Source organism: Rhinatrema bivittatum, chromosome 13 (assembly GCF_901001135.1).
Source record: "Rhinatrema bivittatum chromosome 13, aRhiBiv1.1, whole genome shotgun sequence".
Taxonomy (NCBI): Eukaryota; Metazoa; Chordata; class Amphibia; order Gymnophiona; family Rhinatrematidae; genus Rhinatrema; species Rhinatrema bivittatum.
This window is the reverse complement of record NC_042627.1, coordinates 59,534,688-59,548,945: the sequence shown is the minus strand read 5'-3', so window position 1 is coordinate 59,548,945 and position 14,258 is coordinate 59,534,688. Positions and strand designations below refer to the sequence as shown.

The following is a 14,258-nucleotide window of genomic DNA, read 5'->3' as shown; positions in this document are numbered from 1 at the left end:
AGAGAGCTGCGGGGCACGTGAGCTCACTGAGACCGCCTGTGCGCATCCTGCGGGGAGGTCGGTACACAAGAAAGGAAGCACGCAGGGCCAGATAGATAAAGGGGTTTTTTCAGTTTGCGGTATGTATTTATTTATTTTCTTTTCGGATTTATGGGGAACGTGTGTTTGTTTTTTTTTTGTCGAAAGGGTAGTATAGTGATACCCCTCCCCTCCTGCTTGATGCCCAGGGTGGTTGCTCTTCTTGTCCACCACCCCTTGTGGTGGCTCTGAGTGCTTGAATCACTCTTTAGTATTTTTATCAGTGATGGGGACTATTGCCTTGGTTTATATACCTCATGGTCTTTGGACAAACTGTAATGCATAATGTTATTTTTTGTATACCGCAGTGAGCATTACCTGTTCCTTTCTGTATTAATCTCTCTGAAAAATTAAAGTAAAAACAATGATGTGGACAAATAAAACATGTTATCAATTATGCAGATTACACCAAACTATCATTTTCTAATGGCTGAGAACTGACATGCAGTTTAATGTGTGACTAGTGTGATGCATTTGGTGTACAAAAATAGCATTAATCAGGAAAATTATTTGGATATTTTAGTTGATATTAAACTGGGTGAAACTAATGAACATCAGCTGGGCTTACTATAGTAAGGGCTTACTATAGTAAGGGGCGCTCAAAGGGGCCTGCCCCTTTGAGCGCCCCTTCGGACCGCCCTGAAGGACCCTGGAAGACCCTAAAGTACTACACGGACCTCCTTCTCACCCAGCAGTCCCTTTTGACCCTGAAGTATCGCCGCTCACTTGCCAGCCTCTCAGCCAAGACCCATCCAGCTCCAGGACCTCCGAGTGAGTGGGCACCTCCTCAAAGTGCCTATCTCACCTCTCACAGGTGCTCATGAGCCTGCCTCCCAGCCACTGGACTACTCCCCCTAACACCTTAAATTGCTCTATTCTGTTATTTGTGCATGTTATCTAAGCTGTATAACCTGCATTGTCTGACCTGCATTGTATAACCTGCATGGTACACTATTTACACCTCTTACCCTACCTAATCAGCTTTGTGCCCTTCCCTCAGTGCCCTTCTCTCAGTTTAACTCCTTGATACCTTAATCCCCGCCTTGTACTACCCTATATTCTCTCAGTTTCCTTTTTACCTACCCCCTCTCCCTCCCTCCTCCTTTGCCTACTCACCCACTATGACCACACAACACATCAACCGCATCCACCTCCCCCACAACAGACTCCCCCATTCCCATCCCCCCCGTCCCACCCCCCCCTACAAATCCCTCCTCCCTATCCTCACTACCCCCCTCAACCAATTCCTTGGACTCACTACCCTCTCCATCATTCTGTTCAACGCCCAATCACTCTCCAAAAAAACCCCCATCCTAAATGACCTCCTCACTGACACCAAGCCAGACATCTGTGCCATCACGGAAACCTGGCTCAAAGAAACAGACATTGTCCTCCTGAACCAGCTACCTACACAATCCTACGAATTCCTATCCATTCCAAGACCCAAGAAAAGAGGAGGTGGCATCCTCCTAGCCTTCAAGAAACACCTTAATCTCAAACTCTCCCACACCACATCACCCTCCAAGCTAGAAATTGGCCTCTTCAAAGCCCCCTCACTGCAAATCTGTCTCATTTATGCCCCTCCTGGATCCATCGAACGGGACCCCTCCCCCTTAATTGAATTCTTATCTGCCAACATAAACATTGAAATCCCTTCCATCATACTAGGAGACTTCAACCTCCATGTCGATGCCACCCCCCTTACCCCTTCTTGTGAGGCATTCCTTACTGCACTCCAAGCTCTAGGCCTTAGACAAATTGTTGCCTCCCCCACGCACCAAGCTGGTCACTCCCTTGACCTTATATTCATCAACCACTGCTTCCTACCATCCCACCCCCCCCCACCTGCTCCCCTGTACCTTGGTCAGACCACTTCCTCATAAAAGCCCTCCTCCCCCTTAACTTCCCTACTACCCCCACTCCCTCAAACAACACCACCTTCACCTTCAGGAAACCCTGCTCTGGAGATGAACTGGCTCTTGCCATTTCCAACACATCCACTAGCCTTGATTGCTCCAGTCCAGAGACTGCCATCAAATCCTGGCTCAGCATGACTCTTGAAATTGCTGACAAACTATGCCCCATCTCCAGACGTAACATTACCCAACCCACAAAAAATCATCAACCCTGGTACACGACTGAACTAAGATCCCTAAAAAATACCCTCAGGCAGCGTGAGAGAAACTGGCGTAAAGCCCCCTCACCCCAACTCGCCTCAAGTTTCAAAACTACCCTTCACCAATATAGAATAACCACCCTCAAAACAAAAAGAGACTACTTTTCAGCTAAGATCCACCAATACATGTACAACCCGAAAGCCCTTTTCAATTATGTTGCCAACCTCACCAAATCCTCTCAGCCCACTATCCCTGAGAATGATGCCTCCACTAAGAGCGAAGAAATCGCCCAGTATTTCCTCACAAAAATCACCAACATCCTCCGCAGATTTCAACACCCTTCTCCATCCACCTCCCCTTCCCCCTCCCTCCAACCTTCCCCCACTTCACCCACCCTCCAAACCCTTGACCTGACTTCCGCTAAAGAAGTGGAATCTATTCTCAGAAAACTTAAACCAGCTTCCCACCCTTCAGACACCATTCCCACAAAATCCCTCCTCTCCATCCCGAACACTATATCCAAACCCATCGCAGACATCATAAACTCCTCCCTCTCTTCAGGCTCTGTCCCAGATGCTCTTAAACAAGCTATTGTCAAGCCCCTCCTAAAAAAACCAACACTAGACCCTAAAGACCCCGCTAACTTCCGCCCTATCTCTAACCTGCCCTTCCTATCCAAAATTATGGAAAAGATTGTAAACATCCAACTTACAGAATATCTAGAAAGCAACAACATTCTGCATCCAGCCCAATACGGCTTCCGTAAATACCTCAATACAGAAACCCTCCTGCTCTCCCTCACGGACCACTTACTCATAGGCATGGACCGAGGCAACTGTTACCTCCTCGCCCTACTCGACATCTCAGCTGCCTTTGATACCATCAACCATAACCTCCTCATCAACCGGCTATCCGAAATAGGCATCTCAGGCCTAGCCCTACTATGGTTTAAATCCTACTTATCTAACAGAAAGTTCTCCGTCAAGATAGGAAACGCCAACTCCACACTCTATCCCTTGTCTCAAGGTGTCCCACAAGGCTCCTCCCTCTCCTCCACCCTTTTCAACATTTATCTCACACCTCTATGTCAGCTCCTCACAGACCTCGGCCTCAAATTCTACCTCTATGCAGATGACGTTCAAATCGTCATTCCCATTCACAACTCTCTCTCAGATGCCCTTGCCTTCTGGAACACATGTCTTGCCAACATCAATGACTTCCTCACCAACATCCACCTCGCTCTAAACTCCTCCAAAACAGAGCTGCTCCTTATCTCTCCTCACCTCCCTCCCAAACCACCGATCTCCAACGATCCAGCTTTCAACGTCATAACACCCCAACCCACAGTAAGAGACCTTGGGGTTATCATAGATCAACAATTCAATCTCAAAAAACAGATCAACTCCATCCTCAAAGAAGGTTTCTTCAAGCTTCACATCCTGAAGAAACTCAGACCCCTCCTCCACTATCATGACTTCCGCACCGTCGTCCAAGCCACCCTTTCCTCAAAGCTGGACTACTGTAATGCCCTCTTCCTTGGCCTACCCTCCTCCACCACCAAGCCCTTACAAATGCTCCAGAATGCCATCGCCAGGGTCATCACCAACTCAAGGAAAGCTGATCACATTACCCCAATACTCAAAGAACTCCACTGGCTCCCCATCGCATCCCGAATTCTCTTCAAAATTCTAACCATAGTGCACAAGTCCATCCACTCGCACAATTCCAATTGGTTGGATGAACCCTTTCGTCCTATACGCACTGAACGACCCACTCGCACTGTCAACAAAGGCACCCTCTCCATTCCCCCTTTGAAAAAAGCCCACCTCTCCTCTACTAGGGACCGTGCACTATCCATTGCAGGCCCTAAACAATGGAACACCCTCCCTACCACTCTCAGGCTAGAGCCATGTTACGCCAAGTTCAGAAAAAAACTTAAAACATGGCTCTTCCGACAAGCCTACCCTGATTAAGTACACCGACTTCTGCAAGTATCTTGCCTACGCCTTGTATATTCCTGTAAATAGTCCGTTGCAGTTTTTATTTATTGCTTTAATTCCTCCACCTCCTGCTCTTTGTATACTCCTCCTTGTTCGCCCTCCCTGTTCATTGTAATTTCTACCTTTAAAGTTACATTGTAAACCGGTATGATGTATGCATACTAATACCGGTATATAAAAGCTTTTAAATAAATAAATAAATATAGTATGCACTAAACAGGGAGTTGAAGAAAATAAGGAGATTATGGAGGCTGTGCTTCAATTAGGCAAACTAGGCAATCGCCTACAGCACTAAAATTTTGGGGATAGCAAAATCCCACCAGCATAAGACCCAGAGGGGGAAAGCCAATACTACCAAAGAAGGGAGTGCTGTATTGGAGCTGCCACCAATACCTAAGTTGGGGGTGGAGAGGTCATGACCAAAGGTTTGCCTATGGTACCAGACACTCTTGCACAGGGCCCTGGAGATTGACGTATCACTATAAAAAGGCATTTACAATATCACATTTGGAGCACAGGGTTCGGTTTTGAGGCTCCAACAGGGTATCCAAATATTAGAAAAGATATGAGGTAATGAAAGGAACACAGGAGCTTATATGTTCCAAATAGGTTATTAGTATTAGAAAAAAAAGATATTTTAAGAGAAGATCAAATTGCACAATGCAAATTTTCTCAGTGTTCAGGCTGGTCAATCCCCACAAATGGGTTATGCACCTGTTCCAGCAGATGGAGACAGAGCAAAAGCTGACGTCATGGCCATATAGTTCTGCCCCAACGTCAGTCCGTCTCCAGCAGATGCTGGACATGCATTTCCCTTCGGGGGATTGATTGTGAGTAAAAAAAAAAAAAGAAGGAATCAAAAGGAGATAGCAGAAAGACGAGACGTCTATATAGCACCATTTGCCTCCTGAGATGACACCATGTGGTTCCTCCCTCCTTAGAGTGCCCTCAGTCTGGTAGCCTTGACTAAAATTTCAATGAGCAGTTGCAGGCCAAGAGAGGCTCAGCACTGAAGGCTTTAGCCCTCTCCCCTAAAGCCTTGCTACATCAGAAGTTTTATGCATAAAAATGTTCACAGAACAACATGATGATGTGTGCACAGCCTAGCGCACCTTATTACATTGGGGCTACAGAAAGAGCTACCTAACACACACCATGCAGTGGGACGCAGTGGACTGCAGCCTGCAAGGGAAACACTGTTGTGTCTGAGTGAAGAGAGACAGAAGATATGATAATTGGTTTCTCCAGATTTGACCCACATACCTTTCCTGCAGAAAACTGCAACAGTAATAATATATACAGGAAATATCCTCTCAGTTAATGCTTGCTTGGAGCCACTGACCATGTTATAGGCTGAATGCCTCACAGAAGTTTGCATTCTCTGGGTGGACCAGGATGCACAGGGAGATAGCCATCCAGCCAGCCCGCATGTATGCTTGCAGGGAGACACCTGCACATGCAAAGAGAATCAGGGTTGTACATGCACATATTAGTGCAAAGCACAAATCAGGGCTGCGCAGCACTGATGCAGCATCAGCATAGCTACCTGCTCCAGTCACAAATAAAAATGGAGCAGTACAGATCAGATGTACACATATTGGATGCTATCCCATAAGACCCAAAACTTTGGCCTCCATAATGACTTTCCCCAAGAGGGAGTTACAGTGACAGAATCACTTTATTTTCTGATGGATCTCTGGTGACTCCAGAAATAGGGTTTTCAAATAACTAGCCTTTGGAGGTACACTCTCTCATGTAAATTTTTAAAAATTGTTTTTTATTATCAGGAAAAAAATACAAAACCATTTGCCCAAATCAGTGCATTTTAATGGAACTGTATGATACAGCCCTTATTATTAACATTTGAAATGTGGTTACTAATCTAAGATGTGATGCCCTTGGTCTTTGGGAGCAGTGGTTATTACTCCTCTGGCATTAAGGTGACACTGATGGGTTCAGTGTTGGCAGAAACGTCCCTTCAGGTCTTCAGCTAGCAAGGAAACCTAGTTTATCCAACAATCATCCTGGGGAGAAGAGATGGTTGAGGAGGGATATGATAGAGATCTATATAATCATGAGAGGACTAGAATGGGTAAATGTATATCGGTTATTTATTCTTTCAGATAATACAAGGGCTAGGGGGTATTCCATGAAGTCAGCAAGTAGCACATTTAAAACAAATCAGAGAAAATTCTTTTTCACTCAATGCACAATTAAGCCCTAGAATTCATTGCCAGAGGGTGGTTAAGGCAGTTAGTGTAGCTGGGTTTAAAAAAGATTTGGCTAAGTTCCTGGAGAAGTACATAAACTGCTATTAATCAATAGGGAATAGCCACTGCTTGTTGCCGGCATTAGTAGCATGGGATCTGATTAATGTTTGAGTACTTGCCAGGTACTTGTGACTTGGAATGGCCACTGTTGGAAACAGGATACCGGGCTTTATGGACCCTTGGTCTAACCCAATATGGCATACCTTATGTTCTTATGAGAATAATGTCCTACCTGTGGTCTACTGTACCATCTAATTTATCACTTTTCAAGAACCTTAAAGCGGATCAAAATAACCCCCTGCTACAATCCTTACCTACCAAATATTTTTCTGGCAATTATTTCAGAGTCTTAATTAATTTCTATCTGTAATGGTTAGAAAGACTATGTGAGAGTTCACAAATTTCAATAGATTACTAATGAATCTTGATCCTGAGAACAAATGAAAATCAAAACAATGAGGTGCAGTCTTAACAATTTTGTTGACCAAATTATAGAGGTTGATTATTGCTGCTTTGTTTTTAGTCTAAGGCTCATCTATAATCAAAATGTATGCATTTCTATCCCTTACACAAAATAACACTCAAAAGAGCAGTAAAAAATTAAAAGACATGAAAAGTATCTTAGGGGAAATACAATCATATGGAGAAGGGAATACACCTGGGACCAGCATGTCCACTAGATGAACTAAGCGGTTGCCTAGGGCACCAACCATTACAAGGCGGCAAAGAGTTGCCATGTGGAGCTGTGAGTGGAGCCCATCTCGCTTGTGGCCGACAGAATCAGAGACTTGGCGGATCGCAAGTGGAACCCATCCCGCTTGTGGCCAAGAAGAGACTTGGCGGGCCTCGAATGGAGCCCATCCCTCTCAAGGTCAACAGGAGCAGAGACTCAGCGGGCTGCAAGCAGAGCTCATTCTGCTCATGGCCGAGAAGATACTCTCCGCAGAAGAGAGAAAGAGGTGCCTGAGAATGGCTGAAGACAGAAGATACAGGCTGAGGAGACCGGGGGCGGAGCCCATACACCTTCAGAAGAAAGAAGGAGACCAAGAGAGCCTATAAACCAAAGAGAGATTGGAAGCGTGTGTGTGTGTATGTATGTGAGAGTGCCTCTGTTTGTGTGTATGTGAGATAGAGATAGGGAGCCTGTGAGGGAGTGAGAATGCAGATATGTGTGTGTGTGTGTGGTAGAAAGGGAACCTATATAAGGGTGTGTATGCCAGAGAGTAAGGGAGCCTGTGTGAAGGGGGAGAGTGTTTCTGCAAGAGGCAGAGTATATCAGGTAGTGTATGAGAGAGGCAGAGGGAACGTGTGCCTGTGAAACAGGGATCCTCTATGCAGTATGTGTATGTGAGTGAGAGGGATTGTGTGTGTATGAGACAGTGATGGAGTTAATGAGAGAGGGAGGAAGCTGTCTGATGGTGCATTTGTGAATTGTATAAGGAACCTATTTGTGTGTTTGAGGGGGCCTATCTGAGTAAATGACGTGTGTGTGTATGTGTTTGTGTGTGAGAGAGAACGAATGTGTATGTGTGTATACGAGAGAAAAAGTTTGTGGCAACAACCCCCATTCCCCACCCCATCAGCTAATCCACGACAATCTCAGAGCATCTGGAAATCAAAAGTTCCCAGTGGTTCATTTTATATCCTTGTTAGTTTTAATTGATGTGTGTGCTGTTTTCCAATTTTTGTTTTGGAGTTGGAACATTTTTTATGAGTTTTTAATTATTGGATTTCATTCTATGTGTCTACATTTTGAAATATTCATTTTACTGGTATGTTTTTATTATTATTTATGCTTTATATTTCTTCATTTCATTGTTTATTTTATGAAGAATGACAGACATTGTTTTCATAATGTTGTGTTGCATCCAAAATCTAGTGTCAGTTTCCAGTTGTTTTTGTCTGCACATTTTTAATTTTGACCTTATAGTCTCTTTATTCTGTATTTGGTGAAGTTTTATTGTGTTCTGCATGTGTGCTCAAACTTGAGGTATTGTTAGTTAGTATATAGTTTCTGTGTAGGGTTCTTTAGCAGCTAGACTTGTTCTGTTTTCTAATAGGAGGTATATTGGTGTTTTAGGGCCTGGTGTAATATTTATACAGCGTTTCCTTTTCATAGGTAGGGTTGTTACTATTTGAGTGCTGATACTTAGTGCTGCTTTGGTATGGGAGGTTTACTATATTGTAATAATAATTCCCTTTACTCATGAATTTGAGTACCATGCATTACAATAGGTCTAATACCATATGGTTTTTTGGGGTTTTTTTGCCTTTCAGCAATATGTATATTATTTTTATTGAGATTTATATTCCGCTTTTTGCATAGGTATTAGCATAATGACCTCATACTAGGTAGGTATTTATACCTCTATATGAGGCCTACCTAGTCACTCGAGGTGAGGTTTAGGTATTAGTGTAGGGGTTAGGGGCCACTTTGACATTGTGAAGATTTGATAGCCGTCAGAGTGAGGAAACTTACACAAAGATGAGATTTGTGCAATGTTCTCTCAACCTAGCTTGATGGACTCTCTACCTGGGTAACATAGCACTTTGATAAATGACCCCCTAAGTTTGTACCTGACGCAATGGAGGGTAAAGTAACTTGCCCAAGGTCACAAGGAGCAACAGCAGGACTCGAACCAGGAGGGTTCGTAGCCCACTGCTCTAACCACTAGGCTACTCCTTATTCCATGTATTATATTTACATGCACTGTTGTGATCCCTTTATCTCAGAAAACTTAACTTTGAATGTCCTTTTTCATGTAAAATCTATTTTAAATGTATAATTTTTACTTGTTTGTTTGGGCCAGGGAGGCCAGGACGGGGAGGGGGGCACAAGACAGAAGGCTCCTCTACACTCTACAGCACCTAATACCCGTGCACCGGCTCTGAATACACCCAAACCAGAGCCTTATGACGCTAAAGTTATCTTCTAAATTAGAGGATATAAGAAGCCTTGAGGAACCATTCTGTCAGCTAAATCTATTTAATTTTGCGAGGAAAATGAGTCTTTTCCACTTTCCATGCACAAAGTGAATTGTTTATCCTGCGAGTTACTACGGGTCTCGTGAAACATGTTCTTTATTCCCCACAATAGAATGCGCAAACTATAACCCAGATGCTCCCCCTCTGTCAAGATTCTTTCCCCAAATTCGAGTCCAGATCGCTGCTTCACCTGGACCGCTACTCCTGCCCCGCAGTGGCGCGGCTAAGGTACTACCCGGACTCCCGCGCGATTCAAGTCACAAATAAGTGGTCTGAATGAACGCCGCGCTGCAACGGATCAGGGCGCGATTCAAACAGCTGATTTGTGTGGGAGAAGCTAGCGCCGGCGGGAGGGAAACACGTTGAACGCGCAGTGCCGCTACTTCTGGCACCAGGCTGCAGTGTGGGGAGTCGAAACCGGGGTGGTAAAGGCGGCGGAGGGGGGGGGGGGCAACTTGGCATCCCACACCACCTCACATCGGCGACGCCATCGAATGTAATCGTTTCGATGATGGGCCACACCGACTAGCGATAAAAGCGCGAGCAGGACGCCGCATCACTGACCCCCGGCGCCCCATTGGTCGTGGTGCGTCGCTTGAGCAGCCAATGGAAGCCCCGGGGCGCGGAAGCCGGTTGACGTTCGCCGGCTGGTGGTTTAATTTCTGGAGCGCGCTTGTTTGAGGCTCAGCTCGGCCGAGTATGCAGTTCCGCTCAAACATGGAGCTTTTAAGTAGTTGATGTTCTCTCTCTCTCTTTCCCCTTCTCCTCTCCGCTTCCGCGCATTGCCCGCCTGGGTTTCGGGTCTTCGGGCTCGTAGATTTGTGTTCGTGTTGTTTACGAGTGCCAGGACTACACCATGAAGCACATCATCGGAATCGGCGGGTGAGTGGAGCGTGTCCGTTACGGATACAGAGAATGACGGTCGGCGCGCGCGCGTCAGTGTCAGTTACAGTAAACAGAAGCGAGCCGGGAGCGTCAGTTACCAGCGGCAGCAGTAGTGCCCGAGTGAGAGTGTCCCAGCGAAAGCGCGCCCCAGTTTACGGGACCCCTGGCGCGGCGTGAGAGTCCCGCGTGTGTGGATTAGGCACAGTGGCTTCCGAGCGGTGCCTGCATGACAGCAGTGATGGGGGAGGGGGGTCTGAGGCGGAGGATAAAACTAGGGGTCAGCTTTAGGCATAGGTGAGGTCCCAAGCGCGCGCGCCAAATTCCGAAGGCACCCCAAGACTGGGAACTGCCCTGCTGCTTTTTCATTTCTGGAGGTGAAATCCCTCCCCCACCCCCCGCATTTTGCCTATGGGCACCATAACCTTAAATTTGGCCCTGCCTAAGGACATTTTCTGCCAGCTTGTTTGTTGGGCAGAGCTGCCACCGCTTTCCAGTGCAAGGTTGACCCAGCTTCTGCCAAATTATGTACTTTCTCATTTGAAAGGCTTCCTTTTTCATCTAGAAACTAGTCAATGGAGAGTCAATGAAAATAAAAGCTGTGATATGTTCAGTCTGCCTTTAACGTTAGTATCATTCTGAAATGAGGCTTGGGATGCTGTGAAATATTTGGGTTAGTATCAGGGACGCCTCCTTAACTTATGCCCTGTGCTAACCAGCTCATTAGGACCGGGCATAATTGGTTGTGCCCTCTAGGAGGCTGTAAATGAAATGAATGTGACTGGTAATCGGGGGACTTACAAGCCTGAATGGCAGTTTAGTGTAGGTTTCTAACTCCAGCAGTGAGATCTGGTAGTAGGAAAGAGCTAAGATCCTTGCTTTTATTTTTTATTACCTTTCAGACCGTGCCTACCTCCTCCCAGTCTTGCTATCATGCTCTTTTTGGGTAACATAAAACGTTTGAAATAACAAATGGACTCTCCCCTAGCCTGGGGAGCATGGCTTTTTACTCCTGCCAGTTAGAAATATCACCACAGGGGATCTGAGGCTGAGAACCTAAGCACTCTGGACGCTGCCTGGCAATTTCAAGGCAGCAGAGCCCATGTCTGTACACTTCCTTTTGGCCCTGTTAAGCACAGATATGTCAGACAGATGCAGTGAATAATGGAGAGATTTTTTTTGACCTGTTGTTTATGGGCAATGACATCTTGGGTACTTTCCCTTTCACTGCATGTGTGACATTACAGACTACGGAGGGAACCTATTGAAGGCATTTCATTAGATAGAGTTTTAGAGTTGAATTTGTTTTTGTCAAGAAAGGGAAACATGCCTAGCCTCAAATATCATAAAGCGATTTCTAGCTTTCAAGATGAAAGACATCAGATGGTAACCTCTCCATCAATGAGCCTAACCTCAAGCTAGCACAAAATTAATGTATAACGCCCTATATTTCAGCTGACAGAAAACTCCAGCTGATTTTGGCTGGAGTGATAATTTCCCATGGATGTGGCACTCTGCTTTTGTTTTAGAATATTCAGTGCTTTTGGTGCGGATTACACAGGGATCCTGTGCCTCAGGAACACTCACTGTGGCAGTGAGTGTTCCTGAGGCACAGCATTGCCAGGAACAGCATGAAGCTTGGGAGAACTGTGCACCCAGTAGTGACAGTCTTTTTGACAGAGCCTGCCTCATGCTAACATGATATTTATTTTTACAAAGGTAAAGAAGAGTTGAATAGCAAATAAGACTGAACTCTGTGTAGGTTATCCCTCTTATTACATCAGGCTAAGACCAGTGCTCCATTATGTTTGGAATATTCTTATTTTAGTTCAATAAACAGCATAACACTATACTACATGATTTCTCCATGACGAACTTGGCTACTAGCTTTAGAGCAGAGGTGAGATTTTAGCCCTAATTAATAGATGGCTGTTCTTGCTCATGCCCAGTTTTTAAAACTTTATACTTAACTTGTTCTCCATTTTAAATTCCCAATCCTTTTTCCTGGGTAGTGTATGTTTCATAATAAAAATCATAAAGTGCTCATCAGTTGAAAAAACAAAACTTCATCACCCCACTTGCATTTATTCCTTGCTTTTTCAGGAGGCTGCTCTAAGCATAGAGCTGGCTGGTGTCATTAATACAAAACTATAAATGAGTGAATACAATTTGAGCTAACTGTTGGATAAATTAAACGAGCCTTTCAGTCTTGATCTGCTATCATTCTGTGGGGCTATAGCTAGTCCGGGCATTTTATTTCTTTTGGCACAGTGAAGGCACATAGTATTTAAAGCCTACAGAGGGTTAGAACTTAAAAAAAAAAAAAGTAAAAAGAAATGAGAAAATGTGCATACCCCTATTTGCCTGTGTAACTCACTCCTTTGCTATTATTCATCTCTCCTTTTGTTCATGTCTTTTTTCCCATACACATTCTCTTTACATTATTTCTGACTTGTTTCCATTTTATTTCTGTATTTGTTTAGTATACTGCAAAACGTTTGGATTTAAAAAAAAATGACCATTTGCTTTACTTTTTCCCCAGACCATTTTTTTATGAAAGCAGTCAGATGTTTAGGAAGATATACTTTTATGCTGAGGAGATGAATAAGAGTAAGCTGTGTACTCTGAAAATAGCCCAGCATTTTTTAATTATTAGTTTTCATAAAAAATGCATACCCATTCTTGTGCATTGCAGCTAGGACTGCTAAATCTTATTTGCTTTGAAATATCAACTCAGTGTTGTCTGTCATGCATGACAAGAAAGCCTCTTTATTATAAAACTGACTCGAACTTTCAACAAACTGGAACTTCCATCACATCCAGCTACCAGTCCAACACTGACAAACTATTTTCACTTACCAGCAAATGGAGACAAATACTGTTTTACTTTGACACATCATAGTCACTAGTTAGGAAGTGGTGTAGCAGCAGGAATCCAGTATTTTCTGCCTCCAGCAGATGGTAAGAATGGAATGCTGCAGCAGGCTGGCAGTGGATCCATGATCAGACCCCTGCACCAGGCTACTGGTCACGGCCAGAAGCGCAAGTCCTTCCGCTCCCAACTCCTGAGGGGATGTTGGGTTGTGCTTGACCGTGTAGCATATATAAAAAAAAAAAAGGGGGGGGGGGGGGGGGAAACAGAGAGGTTGACTTGTCTTCTCCTTCTGTGGAGTTTTTCCTGCTTCCAGGTCTACGGCGAGTCATTAGTTTTAATCCCCATACTGGTCTTCCCTTCTCCCCCTCCCTCTCTCTGGCCTGTTGATTTTTTTTTTTTTTTAACTCTTGAGGGAGATTTTTTGCTGGGAGTGACGGCTATCTGGAGAGATTGCAGCCGGCATTGCTGTGACTGCGCAGGGGAGGGGTCAGAGCTTCGTGGCTGGGACTCTCTCTCTCTCACTGGTTGGCCTGAGCGATGTGGCTGACCTGATGGAGAAGTTGGGCCATGGGTGCTGGCACTGCGAGGCCAGCAGGGGTCCTCTGGGCAGCGGGAAAGGCCCCGTCTGTTTGGCATGCCGTTGGACAGGGGAAGAATCCGGCTTATGTTTGACGGCAGGACTGGCTCCCCTTTTGCTGCCTAATAGTTTTTTGGCATACTGACCCTGGAAGGCCCTGTTACACTATCAACTACATGGGATCCAGAGGCGGTGACCATTTTGAATGTGGCCACATGCTCGGGCCTAGAGGTTGCTGAGACAGCAGAGCCCGGTGGTGAGTTTGATTCTCCTCCTGTTTTGGTGCTGATAGTAGCAGAGGGGTGGGGAGCTGATAGAAGGGCTTCTGCACTAGCCCTGGGGCTTGGGGAGGGGGCATTTTCCCCAGAACTCTTTCATTTTCTTTGTCTGGCCTTCTGTGCTTTTCATAAGCCTGGGTCTCTGGCATACAGGGCCATAGCTAAGGTGTTAGGCAATTGCTGTCAGTTGCCTCTC

General features: G+C 45.2%; 1 protein-coding gene across 5 annotated transcripts in view; it reads left to right on the top strand.

Moving 5' to 3' along the window:
• The first annotated feature begins 100 nt into the window (after window positions 1-100).
• The window catches only part of LOC115075138 (nicotinamide riboside kinase 2-like), a 34,596-nt gene continuing 20,438 nt past the window's right edge, over window positions 101-14,258 (top strand). For 2 of the 5 annotated variants that reach the window (XM_029575357.1, XM_029575356.1), the window contains exon 1: window positions 10,924-10,958. In XM_029575357.1, the coding sequence (XP_029431217.1) occupies window positions 10,939-10,958 (20 nt within the window). In that variant the 5' untranslated portion in view covers window positions 10,924-10,938. Of the gene's footprint in view, window positions 120-10,080; window positions 10,333-10,511; window positions 10,630-10,923; window positions 10,959-14,258 lie in introns of those variants that run through there. The other 3 variants (XM_029575361.1, XM_029575359.1, XM_029575358.1) reach the window with 3 other exon arrangements.